The 15,543-nt window shown below is 50.1% G+C and overlaps 1 protein-coding gene across 2 annotated transcripts in view; it reads right to left on the bottom strand.

The window, feature by feature from the left end:
• Positions 1–1,695: 1,695 nt before the first annotated feature.
• The window catches only part of LOC135920485 (chymotrypsinogen A-like), a 234,800-nt gene continuing 220,952 nt past the window's right edge, over positions 1,696–15,543 (bottom strand). For both annotated transcript variants that reach the window (XM_070529009.1, XM_070529010.1), the window contains exon 9: positions 1,696–2,064. In XM_070529009.1, coding sequence (XP_070385110.1) covers positions 1,882–2,064 — 183 coding nt within the window. In that variant the 3' untranslated portion in view covers positions 1,696–1,881. The remainder of the gene's footprint in view (positions 2,065–15,543) is intronic.

Consider the following 15,543-nt stretch of genomic DNA (forward strand, 5'->3'; position numbering starts at 1 on the left):
TCTCAACGTGTAGACAGTCTTAAATATTACTGGTGAATAAATGACCAACCCTTAGTATTTCGACTCTGGTACGTACCCCAATAAATTTGCTGTAGAAACGTACCCACCTACTAGCAGGCACTGGATATCAGCCACACCTTCAAGTGCCACTTCATTATGTGCCTTTTCACTGCAAGGATTCGAAAAGTAACCTTCTGTGGGAGTGTAGTGCTCACAGGATTGACATAGCTACAATATGGGTAATAATGCACAACACAGTAAAGGCCCTTACCGTATGGTAAATAACGACATTAATTCCTCTTGCATCCTGCTTCACATAAGCAGTAGTAGATGAAATATCTTTACTTAGTTGTGTAACCTCTTTTATGTTCAGAAACAGCAACCAAAGCAGTGCATTATCCTGAAAATGTGAGCTGGCTTTTTTCTGACAGTTCTGTGAAACCAGTGTGGTGCATGGGTTTGAATGGGATCGAATAAAAAGCTTTTCCGCTTTCAGAGCGATTCGTGCAGACGGGAGCAGAGCACCTGGTCATTATATCATTCCGATGGGACTGCGCGGACACTGCGATGAACCAACTGTGAGATGCGCTGCGCACGTTGTGTTGTTTCTCCGCAGCTAGCGCGCACGCGAACAACGAACGCCAAGATCGGCCGGATTCGCTTTGAATTTGACTGGCGATAACTTGTGTCAATCCAGTTCGCTGCAGCGGCGGCGTCGGGAAATACAAAAATTGGCCCGGGCATCTGCTTCTCCGCAATGCACGGTTGCTTGACTACCACGTGATGACTCTCTGCCAATAGGGGCGCTAGCGGCGTGATAAAACAGACGCGCAGCTCTGCTACCTGCGGTAGCACATACAGTAACCCTAGCGAGAGTTAAGGCGATACATGTAAACGGCGTCGCATAGCCTTTCCCAAATGCGCTTGGAAATGCGATGCGCCACTGTCGCATTCATGTAAACGGGGCTTATCAAGCCCTTGTGAAGATGCGACGAGGGCTAGTAGCTGCGTGTGCGCTGTATTGTCGCCGCTTAGTTCGCGTTGAAGCGAGAGGCAGCACCAGGGTCTATTCGCTCGCTCCTGCTGCCGCGCTTCCTCACTCCAGCGTTTCGAAAGCGAGTTATGAAAGCAAGCCCGGTGTCGCGCGCGCGCAAGCGTGGACACCAGGCTTGCTTTCGCCAGGTTAATTCAGTTAGTAAGCAAATTTTTACAAATGTATGCGGCTGATACAGCTATTATCCTTACCTACTATAGCTATCTGCTACTTTGCTATCGCAATCGATGCTTCGCAGTTCGGGCGAAACTGTGACTGTTTCTCTCTGTTGATAGAGTTGCGCTTTCTATGATTACCTCAGTACTTACGCTGGAGTGTAAAATAATATCGAACGGAAACAGTACAAGTGGTTCGCAGATGGTTTGACGAAAGAGCAAGTACGCGTTCATTCTGCTTTAGTTTCAACAGTGTGTTTTGGTTTTCTTAGTTTACATGTTCTACTTATTACATACAGGCAAACGTTATTAACACAGTGTATACTACGGCAGAGTCGAGAATATTTGTCAGCGCTGTTTGTGCGGGCATGACCAAGTGTAACACCAAACCATGTAATTATTGCGTGACAGTACCCTTTCAGAAACTCGCACGGCTGGTGGTGGTACGCCAAATGTTTCTCTAGGTATTAATAAAAGACGCTGCAATAGTTTTCGAAATCCAATATTCCCGCAGCACTTTATTGCCGAAACGGTCATCTCTTCCTGCTAAAGAAAACTTGCCTAATGGCTCATTGACTCGATCATGCTAATCATAGTGCAAATTTTGCACGCCGGGCTGGCTGGACGCCCTGGATCAGCTATGGAACAACGCGCTACCAACTGAGGAAGGTGCTACAAAACGCGAATGGTACGGCGGATCCAGGTCAGGTGAGCGCTGACCCTGTTCCAGAACGAGTCGCTGCCAACGCCGCACAGCGTCCCCAAGTCGGTGCTCTTCAGGACGGCGTTGGCGACGCCCTGCACGCTCCAACCGGTGCCATCCTTGGCGCAGAACAGTGGGCCGCCGCTGTCGCCCTGCGTGAAAGTACGCGCTCCATGAGTGCAAGTTCGCACGCGCTGCTTTCCCATTTTACACCGCAAACGCGAGCTATCTAGTCTCTTCATCCTGATCCGATATACTAATAGTTACTGGAACGTGGCCTACCAATGACGTGTCTGACACCGAAGTTTTGGAAGACTTACCCGGGCCCGTATCTTCCGTAATATCGTCTACACGTGCCGGGAGGTGGCGTTCTTATTCCTTTCTGTGGCCGGCTGCATTGCTCCTTCATCGACAGTTCATTTGACCTCGAAATCCTATGGTTAATTTTTCGAGCTGCATCCCGAACTATCCTATACAATGCAATACAATAATAGTCAGGTAGCACTTTAGAAAAAAAGCGCGTTTACTCCTACGAGGCGGATGCACACGAGCCTCCAGCAATGAGCGACTAGACTGACGTCATGAGCCAGACGGCCGGTGACATCACCCCCGCCCCCGATTAACAAGACGGTCGCCCGCGCTTCGAGGCTGACTCGCGTCAGTCGTGCGCGTCTGCCCCTGGTCAGGGTGAGTTCCCAAACTGTTTGTGGTGGTCTGTCGCACCGATGCACAATTTGAGCCGCGTACTTTCATTCTGAGGCGTGATCCGGTGACGAAAGATTGCAGCGAGCATCGCTGACGCTACGCTACGCAAACTGGAGAAATTGCATGCTTAAAAAAAAATTGGAGGACGCTTAAGCTTCGCCTTCAAGAGTGGAACGCGACAGCGTTCCCGTCGACCCGCCAAGGGGTGTAAGACAATGGGCTACAGGGCAGCCATCACTTACGAGGCGCCCCGCATCGGACGCGGTGAGCGTCGAGCCATATGGTCGAGCAACGCGGCGTTCGGCGCAGCAACGAAACGTGCGCCTGAGCAAGCGGAACGAACCGAAGAACTCGGTATCTCGGAGGGGGAAATGATGCACGCCAGCCAAACGTCGTGATCGGCACGGGCAGAGAGATAGACAGATAGCGATCTAAAGAAAGGAAGGACGCTTGATTCTGCCGAGGGAGCAAGGCGAAGCGTTGTCAGGGGAGAGAGAGTCCGGGCAACGGCCCCCCTCGCACCGGTCCTTCCACAGCTCCAGTGCGCGCGTGGCGCACCATCTGTCGAGGCAGCGCCCTACATGGAGAGGAGGGGGTCTTCTGTGTTTGCCGCAAGATGGCTCTGCGTGTGCGGAAAGCGCAGAAGAAATGCAGCGGAAACGCACTTCGCTACTCTTGTAATTGCGACTTCTGTAAGTTACATGTTCATAATTATCTGTATACACTGCAGTATAACTTTCCACGGCTCGTTTCGAAGGCAACACCGCATTCACTAGAGGCGCGTTTGTACCGCTTGGAAGCATCAAACTCGTGGCTGAGTGGTAGCGTCTCCGTCTCACACTCCGGAGACCCTGGTTCGATTCCCACCCAGCCCATCTTGGAAGTTGCTTTTTATTTATGAAGTGCCTGCCGGTATTTATCGCTCACGGTCAACGCCGCGGACGCCGACACCCAACGCCGACGACACCGGCTTTTCTGCGACACGAGCTCCTTAACGCTATCGCGTTAAAATAAAATAAAACATGAAAAGGAAGGAAAGAAAAACCTGTTACATTCATGAAAATAAGTTTGTGAAAACACACACGCATACAAAATAATTCAGTGCCCTTCCACTCTGTAAAGAAGGATGACCAGCGAAGCTGTGTATGCGGGCCCCTTAATGAAGAACTGCATCTCCGCCGGGGGTCGGCCCGGCATTGCACTACGGGATCGGACCACGCATGGGGAGTGCTTAATGCTTGCTTCACCTCCGCCGCGGGTTGGCCTGACATTGCACTATTTTCAAGATCGGACCACATATGGGCAGTGCTTAAGGCCTGCGTCACCTCCGCCGCAGGTTGGCCCGGCATTGCACTATATTCGGAATCGCTCCATCACAGGCAGTGCTTAACGCCTGCTTCGCCTCCGCCGCGGTTAGGGCCAGTATTGCACTGTCTGCAGGATCGGACCCCGTATGGGGAGTGCTTAACGCCTGCTTCACCTCCGCCGCCCTTTGGTCCGGCATTGCAATATCTTTTGGATCAGATCACGTATGGGGAGTGCTTAAAGCCTGCTTCGCCTCCGCCGTGGGTCGGTCCGGCATTGCACTATCTTTGGGATCGGCCCACTTTTGGGGAGTGCTTAACGCCTGCTTCGCCTTCGCCGCGGGTCGGGCCAGTATTGCACTATCTTTGGGATCGGACCACGCATGGGAATGCTTAACGCCTGCTCCACCTCCGCCGCGAGTCGAGTCGGTCCGGCACTTCACTATCTTTGGGATCGGATCACTTATGGGGAGTGCTGAGCGCCTGCTTCACCTCCGCCGCGGGTTGGCCCGGCATTGCAATATCTTCGAGATCGGCCCATATATAGGGAGTGCTTATTGCTTGCTTCGCCTCCGCCGCGGGTCGGGCCAGTATTGCACTGTCTGTGGTATCGGACCCAGTATGGGGAGTGCTTAACGCCTGCTTCACCTCCGCCGCGGGTTTGCCCGGCATTGCACTATATTCGATATCGGCCCATATACTATAGGGAGTGCGTAACGCTTGCATCATCTCCGCCGTGGGTTGGCCCTGAATTACGCTATCTTTGGGATCAGCCCACGCATGGGGAGTGCTTAACGCTATTAGATTCGTCGGACGATCTTACCGCTGTCAAGCAGATGTAGGACTCGTCGGACTACCCCGCCGCTGCCACCATTTGAAGGAGTCGAAGGTCGTAGAGATGAATTCGGTGAACAGGATTTATTTACATATTAACATATTTTAAGACAAGACATACATCGGCAGTCTAGCGCGACTCCCATATGGAGCCCGCAAGATTAACATTCTGCAAACAGCATTCGAGCACACAGCTCACTACTACATTTTCAGCATAACAACGAGCACTCAGCTCCCAACGACGAGCACGACACGAGCACGAGCACGCTCTAGCAGCCGGCAAACGCTGCTTATAAGCCTCCGCTTGACGTCATCGTTCGGCGTGGACGGAGCACGAGTGGTCGGGAATGTTCGTCCAATCATTGTAAACTTGCCAGCGCCCCGCCGTTTAGCCCACACACAAAGGCTCCGGAGTCGACGTCAGAGGGCTTTGTAGAACTCTCGGTACAGCATAGCCCGCGGTGTCGTTGACCGAGGGCCTCGTAGAACTGTGCGACGTCCCGGGTGGCGCGGCGGCGCACCACATTCCAGAGCTGACCGCGTGCCACGTGGCCGCCGGTCATCCGTAGTTCTCAGAAGGCGCGTCGTCTGGGGGGGCTTGGAACACGCGCAGCGGGCTGAAAGCTGGCACGCTGCCACCCCGTACGGCCATTCCTAACAACGCCTGCTTGACAGGCGTTAAGCCGGTTAAGCCGTTAAGCCGGACGACGGCCGGACAGGCCGCCGTTGGAATAGGAAGCTGGCAACGTTTAACGCTAGAACGTTATCTAGTGAGGCGAGTCTAGCAGTGCTATTGGAGGAATTAGAGGGCAGTAAATGGGATATAATAGGGATCAGTGAAGTTAGGAGGCCAAAAGAAGCATATGCAGTGGTAAAAAGTGGGCAAGTCCTGTGCTACCGGGGCTTAGCGGAGAGACGAGAACTAGGAGTCCGATTCCTGATTAATAAGAATATAGCTGGTAACATACAGGAATCGTATAGCATTAACGAGAGGGTGGCAGGTCTCGTTGCGAAACTTAATAAGAGGTACAAAATGAAGGTTGTACAGGTCTACGCCCCTACATCCAGTCATGATGACCAGGAAATCGAAAGCTTGTATGAAAACGTGGAATCGGCGATGGGTAGAGTGAAAACAAAATACGCTACACTAACGGGCGACTTTATTGCCAGGGTAGGCAAGAAGCAGTCTGGAGACAAGGCATTGCATCGACCATTTGGGATATGGCATAGGCACTAGGAATAGCAGGGGAGAGTTATTAGTAGAGTTTGCGGAACAGAATAATATGCGGGTAATAAATACCTTCTTCCGCAAGCGGGATAGCCGAAAGTGGACGTGGAGGAGCCCGAACGGCGAGACTAGAAATGAAATAGACTCCATATCTGCGCTATCCCTGGCATCATACAAGATGTGGACGTGCTCGGCAAGGTGCGCTGCAGTGACCACAGGACAGTAAGAACTCGAATTAGCCTAGACCTGAGGAGGGAACGGAAGAAACTGGTACATAAGAAGCCGATCAATGAGTTAGCGGTAAGAGGGAAAATAGAGGAATTCCAGATCAAGCTATGGAACAGGTATTCGGCTTTAACTCAGGAAGAGGATCTTAGTGTTGAAGCAATGAACGACAATCTTGTGGGCATCATTAAGGAGTGTGCAATGGAAGTCGGTGGTAACTCCGTTAGGCAGGATACCAGTAAAATATCACAGGAGACGACATATCTGATCAAGAAACGCCAATATATGAAAGCCCCTATTCCTACAGCTAGAATAGAAATGGCAGAACTTTTCAAGTTAATCAACAGGCGTAAGACAGTTGATACAAGGAAGTATAATATGGATAGAATTGAACATGCTCTCAGGAACGGAGGAAGCCTAAAAGCAGTGAAGAGGAAACTAGGAATAGGCAAGAATCATATGTATGCGTTAAGAGACAAAGCCGGCAATATCATTACTAATATGGATAAGACAGTTCAAGTGGCTGAAGACTTCTATAGAGATTTATACAGTACTAGTGGCACCAACATCAATAATGGAAGAGAGAATAGCCTAGAGGAATTTGAAATCCCACAAGTAACGGCGGAAGAAGTAAAGAAAGCCTTGGGAGCTATGCAAAGGGGAAGGCAGCGGAGCAGGCACGTACCCAGGATTTTTTTTCGGGGGGGGCCCACCAGCTCCATCATCATCATCATCACATTCATCATCATCACCATCATCATCATCATCATCATCATCCTGTTTTATGTCCATTGCAGGACGAAGGCCTCTCCCTGCGATCTCCATTTACCCCTGTCCTGCGCCAACCGATTCCAACTAGCGCCCGCGAATTTCCTAATTTCATCGCTCCACTTATTGTCTTGTCGTCCTCGATTGCGTTTTCCTTCTCTTGGTACCCATTCTGTAACCCTAATGGTCCAACGGTTATCTAACCGGCGCACTTCATGACCTGCCCAGCTACATTTTGTCCTCCTGATGTCAATTAGAATATCGTCTATACCCGTTCGCTCTCTGATCCAAACCGCTCTCTTTCTCTCTCTTAACGTTATGCCTAGCAATCTTTGCTCGATCGCTCTTTGCGCGGTCCTTAACTCATTCTCAAGTCTCTACCCCATATGTCAGCACTGGCAAAATGCACTGATTGCACACCTTACTTTTCAATAATAATGGTAAGCTTCCAGTCAGGAGCTGGCAATGTCTGATGTATGCGATCCAACCTATTTTTATACTTTTGTGAATTTCCTTCTCATGATGTTACGAACTTCCAACCAGCGCCACCAGTGTTACGACATCCAACCGGTGCCGCCAGTGTTACGAACTTGCACCGCTGCACCACGAATACGGCTTTGTGGTCCCGTAGCGCTCGTCACCCGTTTCGTGACAGAGCGTTGGTAGCGAAGACTCCGAGCCTGGCGTCGATGAGAATAACAAAAGGGACTTTATACATTATATACAGGTTATCATACAGGACATGAACGGGTCGGCACTGGGGCCGAGTGCTCACAACAAACGCGACTGTTCTCGCACGACGACGTCCGGCGAAAACGCGTTACACATCTCACCCCAGTCGGGAGCGACACTCTCTCCCGGTGGGGTCGGCAGATCCTGTTTTCGAGCGGCGTGTCGCTGCTTTTATAATCCCCGAGGCCCATTGTCACTCAACCGGCCCAATACAAAGTCAGCACACGACGGTCGTCCGAGGGGTCCAACCAGCGACCGCGCTGGCCACCCGGTTCAAAGTTCGCGCGCGCGGTGACCTCCAGGCAAGGGAGGTGCGGCGCCGGGCCGTCTGGCACACGCGGACACGTCTAAACACGCTGCTTCGCCGAGGCTTCTCCCGCACGAAGGCGCAGCATCTTGACTTGTGAAGGGAGAATTATGGCGCTCGCAGGATAGATTCTGCATCTTGCAGATTCGGGATCCGGGCTTGTGGTAATGGCACAACAGCATCCCCGCCCTCAGATAAGGCGCCGGGAAGACGAGCTGCCTCCACGTGGCTCGGATGCCAGGCGCGCACGTTCGTCAGGCTCGTCCAAGTTCACGTCCAGTGTCGGGACGCCAGGTAACTTCACGTGCCCAGGTCCGACTCGCCAGGACAGGAGCTCTGCTCACCACGTCGTCGCCAAGGCACCTTGACCAGCTCCGCTCGGGTCGTTCCTAAGACCTTGCTTCTCGCCACTGGTCCCGCTTGGTCGTTCTGCAGCTTGCAAAACCGACCGGCAAAAGGCAACACCCAACACGAACAAGTGCCCTCTGTCTCCCGTCAAACACCAGACAAAGCCATAATTCAAATCAACCTAACTGAATCGCTATCCCCTTTTGCTCCCGCTGCAACAAGAGGCAGGTGTACGATCTAGCACACAAGGCTCAAACAATCAGTTTTCAAATTAACAACACACCAAAATAGAAACAATTAATAATCAGCAATAATAATGACAAATAGAATGGTCCCCTTGAAATCGCTTTGGACCGAGAACATACTACTGAGGAAGCAAATGAGGTCATTCATTTTTCCCGGCGATATTTTCGCGGAATCCGAAGCTGCTTATATTTGCGACCCTGCTTATCCGTGTAGCGGCGGTACGATAAGCCAGATTCTTTGCCAAATGAAACCCCCTTTTTTTTCACTCCCCGTTTGACGCTCTTCCTCAGATCGGCTAGTGAACAATCTTCCTGTTGCTCGCGAATCCGAGTTTCCCTTTCAACTGCAGCCTGCTCCTGCCAGCTGGCGGAAACCGGAGCGAGTGTGGAGCCCGCGTCGCCTAATTGCGGCGTCGCGTCTCTATCGCGGCTAGCACTGCACGCGTCACTCCCACTCACCTCCAGGACCCGCTCGCCTAGGCCAGCCTCCGAGCTCTGCCTCTCCCGCGACTGCTCGCCACTCAAGTTACCGTGATCGGTCCGTGTGCCGCACCGCCTTTCGCTCACCGACGCTAAGTCAAGTTCCCTCGACAGCGGGCGCGCTTTGGATCGCGTGGGGGCCATGTACGCCACGTCGGCAAAGAATGATTTGCCCTGATCCCTCAGCAGCTGCTCCGAGCTATTTGAGAAGAGGTAGGAAAATTGCTCCGGGAGGGCGGCTGACACAGCGGCTTCGGTGTTAAGTTTCCCAAACTCTCCTTCAATGATAACCGTTGCGATCGGTAAACAGACACTCTCCTTCTCGGCCACTTGCCGTATCCTAACGCACTCTCCAGTAAAATCACTCGAGGAGACGAAAGACGGGTGAACAACGTCCATAGTTGCTGCAGAGTCCCGCAGTGCTCGGCACTTCTTGCCGTTTACCTTAATTTCCTGCACATAGGGCTCCAATAGACGTATGTTCTTGTGAGTTTCCTGTATCGTTGCAAAAGCAATTCTCTCTGGGCAGCTTGCAGGGATGTGCCCTTGCTTTTTGCAATTGTAGCAGGTTAACGGTTTCCGTTTTTCAAAAGAACGCGTCATTTCGTTTCGCTGTTTCGGACCATCGTCATCATTCGGAGATGCATTCTGTCCATCCCTTACAGTTTCTTTGGGAAGCGACTCGTTTTCCCGAAACTCGCGACGCGTGATTTGCTTCCGTTCGTCGGGCTTTCCGGAAAACCAATCTCTCCTATCAGCTTTTTCTACGCGCACTGCCTTGCTGTGCAAGCTGCGGCGTGTGTAATACTCTTCCGCTAACTCTGCTGCCTTGTTTAGCTTAACATCCTTTAGCCTATCTTGCAGCCAGAGCCGGACATCCTCATCAATGCAACGGTAGAACTGCTCCAACGCGATGCATTCGACAATTTTGTCGCGGTCGTCGTAAACCTCTTCGCCCTTCAGCCATTCCACCAAGTCGGCTTTTAGACGAAACGCGAAGTCAACATTCGACTCCTTACCCTTTTTTGCATACCGGAATCTCTGCCGGAAAGCTTCGGGCGACAATTTGTACTTCCGCAGTAGCGCTTCCTTCACATCACTGTAGCTCTCAAACGCCTCTTTCGATAAGCAAGTTATTACGTCTGATGCCTCCCCAGGAAGCAACGCTAACAGATTCTGTGCCCAGAGGGATCGCTCAATGCTATTCCGTTCACACACGTGCTCAAATTTCACGAGGTATTTGGCCATATCCTCTCCGACGACAAAGGGTGGAAGTTGATCGCGTATTCTGGGAACATTAGAAGTGAGACTAGGCGCCGGCGAGTTATTTCGGTTCTCCAACTCTTTCATTTTAAGCTCGTGCTCACGAATCTCTCTCCTTTCCTCCTTTTCCTCCTCGCGACGTTGCTGTTCTCTCCTTTCCTCCCTTTCCCGTCGTTCATTGATATCCGCCCAGGCCTCAGCGGCCTCCTCAGCCGTTACGTCCCCAGTCCTCATGACCTCAAGGATCGCATTCTTTCTTTTGGTTGAGCCCAACTCAATGCCCAACTCCTCACAAATTTCGAGAAGTTCCTTCACCTTGTACTTCTCCATCGTTCACACTGTCCTCCTGCTGTTTACCCTTTTTGAAAATACCTGCCGTACGCTACTATAACACTACTAGTAAGACATATGCAAGTATTTCACACACTGCCCTGTTTTACCCCCTCAGCATCCCCTGGTTTTCAAAACACTCTTACTAGGCTTGAAACACACAAGGTTATCACAATGCAACACCAAATCCTTCCCTAAGCTACTATAACCTGTGTCAGAGAAAGTCTGGTGTTTGAGGTAAACTTCAGGCACTCACCGCGCCGAGGTAGCTGATGCCGGTCAATCCCGTAGCTGCCATCCAGTGTTACGAACTTCCAACCAGCGCCACCAGTGTTACGACATCCAACCGGTGCCGCCAGTGTTACGAACTTGCACCGCTGCACCACGAATACGGCTTTGTGGTCCCGTAGCGCTCGTCACCCGTTTCGTGACAGAGCGTTGGTAGCGAAGACTCCGAGCCTGGCGTCGATGAGAATAACAAAAGGGACTTTATACATTATATACAGGTTATCATACAGGACATGAACGGGTCGGCACTGGGGCCGAGTGCTCACAACAAACGCGACTGTTCTCGCACGACGACGTCCGGCGAAAACGCGTTACACATCTCACCCCAGTCGGGAGCGACACTCTCTCCCGGTGGGGTCGGCAGATCCTGTTTTCGAGCGGCGTGTCGCTGCTTTTATAATCCCCGAGGCCCATTGTCACTCAACCGGCCCAATACAAAGTCAGCACACGACGGTCGTCCGAGGGGTCCAACCAGCGACCGCGCTGGCCACCCGGTTCAAAGTTCGCGCGCGCGGTGACCTCCAGGCAAGGGAGGTGCGGCGCCGGGCCGTCTGGCACACGCGGACACGTCTAAACACGCTGCTTCGCCGAGGCTTCTCCCGCACGAAGGCGCAGCATCTTGACTTGTGAAGGGAGAATTATGGCGCTCGCAGGATAGATTCTGCATCTTGCAGATTCGGGATCCGGGCTTGTGGTAATGGCACAACAATGATCAGGGTTCCCTGTGATTAATTGACCTAAGTAAACGTACTCCTTCACAGTCTCTAGTAGCCGACTGGCGATACTGATCTCTTGTTCCTTTGCCCGGCTATTTATCATTATCGTCATCTTCTGCATATTAATATTCAACCCCACTCTTACACCCTCTCTGTTAAGGTCTCCAATCATTTGTTGTAACTCGCCTGCATTGTTGTTGAATAGTACAATGTCATCGGCAAACCGAAGGTTGCTGAGATATTTGCCGTCGATCTTTACTCGTAAGCCTTCCCAGTTTAATAGCTTGACTTCTTCTAAGCACGCAGTGAATAGCTTTGGATAAATTGTGTCTCCCTGTCTGACCCATTTCCCTATAGGTTTCTCCCTGCTTTTCTTGTGTAGAATTAAGGTAGCTGTAGAACCTCTGTATATATTCTTACGCGAAGGACGAGCCAGTAAGACGAGAAACTATTTACAGATTATATTTACAACAACGGTTGCAGCGCTGACCGGTTAGATTCACAGCGCAAGCCCAGTTCGTTCTTCCTCCTCTTTTCTGGAGTGATGGCGCCCACGCACCTCGTTCAAACAAACAAATACCAAACGCATGTAGCAATATTTTTCAAGCTTTTTACGTAAGCGTTCTGTAGTCCTTGATTACGTAGTGCCTCTATACTGCTGGTATCTCTACTGAATCATATGCATTTCCGTATTCTATATAAGCCACATAGAGAGGCTTATTGTACTCTGCAGATTTCGCGATAACCTAATTGATGACATGGATGTGATCCATTGTAAGGTATCTCTTCCTGAAGCCAGCCTGTTCCCTTGGTTGACAAAATCCAGTGTTGCCCTTTCTCTTGGAGATTACTTTGGTAAATATCTTATATGATACTGGAAGCAAGCTAATGGTCCGATAATTTTTCAATTCTTTAACGTCTCATTTTTTGTGGATTAGTATAATGTCTGCATTCTTCCAGTTTTCTGGGACCCTTGCAGTCGATATACACTTCGTATAAAGAGCCGCCAGTTTTCCAAGCAATATGTCTCCTCCATGTTTGATTAAATGAACTGTTATTCCACCTTATCCTCCCGCTCTTCATCGTTCCATGTCTTGCAGGGCCCTTCTGACTTCATCGCTACTCATAGGAGAGTTTCCGTATCCTGTTCATTACTGTTTCTAAGTGAGGTATCGGGACTCCTATGGGTACTGTATACAGGTCAGCTTAGAATTTTTCCGCTGCTTTTACTGTATCTTCGAGATTCCTTATGATATTATCCCTCTTATCTTTTAGTGCATACGTCATGGTTTGTCCTATGCCAGGTTTCTTTTTTACTGATGTCAGGCCGCGTTCATTTTTTTACGGCTTCTTCAGTCTTTCACATGTTATAGTTTCGAATATCAGTTATTTTCGCCTTGTGGATCAGTTTGACAGTTCCGCGAATTGCGTAACGCTCTGCGGCCGCCAGTCCCATACAAACGCGTAGAGCGCAGGACTCTGCGATTCTAGACGTACTGCGCTCACCGAGAAAGGTTAGAAAAACACCCACATAAGCACAGCAGAGAAGTGGCTGCGTGAGGCGGTTCGACCGATAACTGTAGAAGCGTCATTCAAAGCAAGTAATTATTCTCCACTTCCGGCGGCGTTTTCTCTACTTCCTTTTTAAATAAAAAGATGTTGATCCATAAATATTCTCATAAACAACGGTTAACATTTTTATTATTCGCTTTTGCTTGCGGTTTGGTTGTTGCGCGTTTGCTCTCTCCCTTTGTAGATCGCTTAATTTCTCAACTCCTTGCGATTTTTGTTTCCGGTTTCCAATTTTGCACGAAAAGTGCAATACAATTAAGGAAAAACAGACGAGGTAACTGGCGACAGTCATCTTGCTTATGGGTTTAAGGGTTATTGCAGGGTTTCATGATGGACGCTCTTTCACATCATTTTATTACCCACCTTATCTAACCCATATCACGTGTATATGGTTCCGGGCATCGGCCAGTCGCGGCGAGCCGTAACTCAAGGAAATAATGAAGCAAAGGGAAAAGTTAAACGCAATTGATATTTTCTCCGGCCGCAACTCGTTCCATGAGAGTACATACCAGCTGAGTAACAGCCGCATCCCTCTCCTGGTTCCAGGATAAGCCTAAACAAAGAAGGTTGAACTAACAAAAGCAACAGCTATGCGCGTGACGGTTGAATAGATGGTGACAACTGAGCGCATCTCGAGTTAATCGCGCGGGTGCGGAATCTATGAGAAAACTGTCCTTCACACTACAAGAAATGCCGATAACTACCGCCATCTAAAAGGAGTGAAAAAGGCAGCATAAGGCTGAACGATGAACCGCTGCCAAGTCTCAACATTAATCTGGCGGCGCTTTAGGAATGTGTGAGGAGTGGTGGCGTGGGCGGGGAGGAGGGGGGGGGGGGGGTATGCCACTTGATTTCGGGGGGGGCCCGGGCCCCCCCGGGCCCCCCCCTGGGTACGTGCCTGCAGCGGAGGAGGATCAGGTAACAGCAGATTTGTTGAAGGATGGTGGACAGATTGTTCTAGAGAATCTGGCCACCCTGTATACGCAATGCCTCATGACCTCGAGCGTACCGGAATCTTGGAAGAACGCTAACATAATCCTAATCCATAAGAAAGGGGACGCCAAAGACTTGAAAAATTATAGAACGCCTAGCTTACTGTTACAAAATAGAACGCCTAGCTTACTGTTACAAACTATTTGCTAAGGTATTCGCAAATAGAATCAGGAACACCATAGAATTCTGTCAAACAAAAGACCAGGCAGGATTCCGTAAACGCTACCCAACAATAGACCATATTCACACTATCAATCAGGTGATAGAGAAATGTGCGGAATATAACCAACGCATATATATAGCTTTCACTGATTACGCGAAAGCGTTTGATTCTGTCGAAACCTCAGCAGTCATGGAGGCATTACGGAATCAAGGTGTAGGCGAGCGGTATGCAAAAATACTGAAAGATATCTATAGCGGCTCCACAGCCACCGTACTCCTCCATAAAGAAAGCAACAGAATCCCAATAAAGAAAGGCGTCTGGCATAGAGATACGATCTCTCCAATGCTTTTCACAGGGTGTTTACAGGAGGTATTCAGAGACCTGGATTGGGGAGAAATGGGGATAAAAGTTAATGGAGAATACCTTAGTAACTTGCGATTCGCTGATGATATTGGCTTGCTTAGTAATTCAGGGAACCAACTGCAATGCATGCTCACTGATCTGGAGAGGCAAAGCAAAAGAGTGGGTCTAAAAATTATTCTGCAGAAAGCTGAAGTAATGTTTAACAGTCTCGGAAGAGAACAGCAATTTACAAGAAGTAACGAGGCACTGGAAGTGGTAAGGGAGTTGATCTACTTAGGGCACGTAGTGACGGCGGATCCGGATCATGAGACGGAAATAATCAGAAGAATAAGAATGGGCTGGGGTGCGTTTGGCAGGCATTCTCAGATCATGAACACCAGGTAGCCATTATCCCCCAAGAGAAAAGTGTATAATAGTTGTGTCTTACCAGTACTCACCTACGGGGCAGAAATCTGGAGGCTTACGAAAAGGGTTCTACTCAAATTGAGGACGACGCAACGAGCTATGGAAAGAAGAATGATAGGTATAGGTGTAACGTTAAGGGATAAGAAAAGAGCAGATTGGGTGGGGTAAGAAACGCGAGTTAATGACATCTTAGTTTAAATCAAGAAAAAGAAATGGGCATGGGCAGGAGATGTAATGAGGAGGGAAGATGAGCGATGGTCACTAAGGGTTACGGACTGAATTCGAAGGGTAGGGTAGCGTAGCAGGGGGCGGCAGTAAGTTAGGTCGGCGGATGAGATTAAGAAGTTTGCAGGGACAACACG

The sequence above is a fragment of the Dermacentor albipictus genome, unplaced genomic scaffold (assembly GCF_038994185.2).
Source record: "Dermacentor albipictus isolate Rhodes 1998 colony unplaced genomic scaffold, USDA_Dalb.pri_finalv2 scaffold_16, whole genome shotgun sequence".
Taxonomy (NCBI): Eukaryota; Metazoa; Arthropoda; class Arachnida; order Ixodida; family Ixodidae; genus Dermacentor; species Dermacentor albipictus.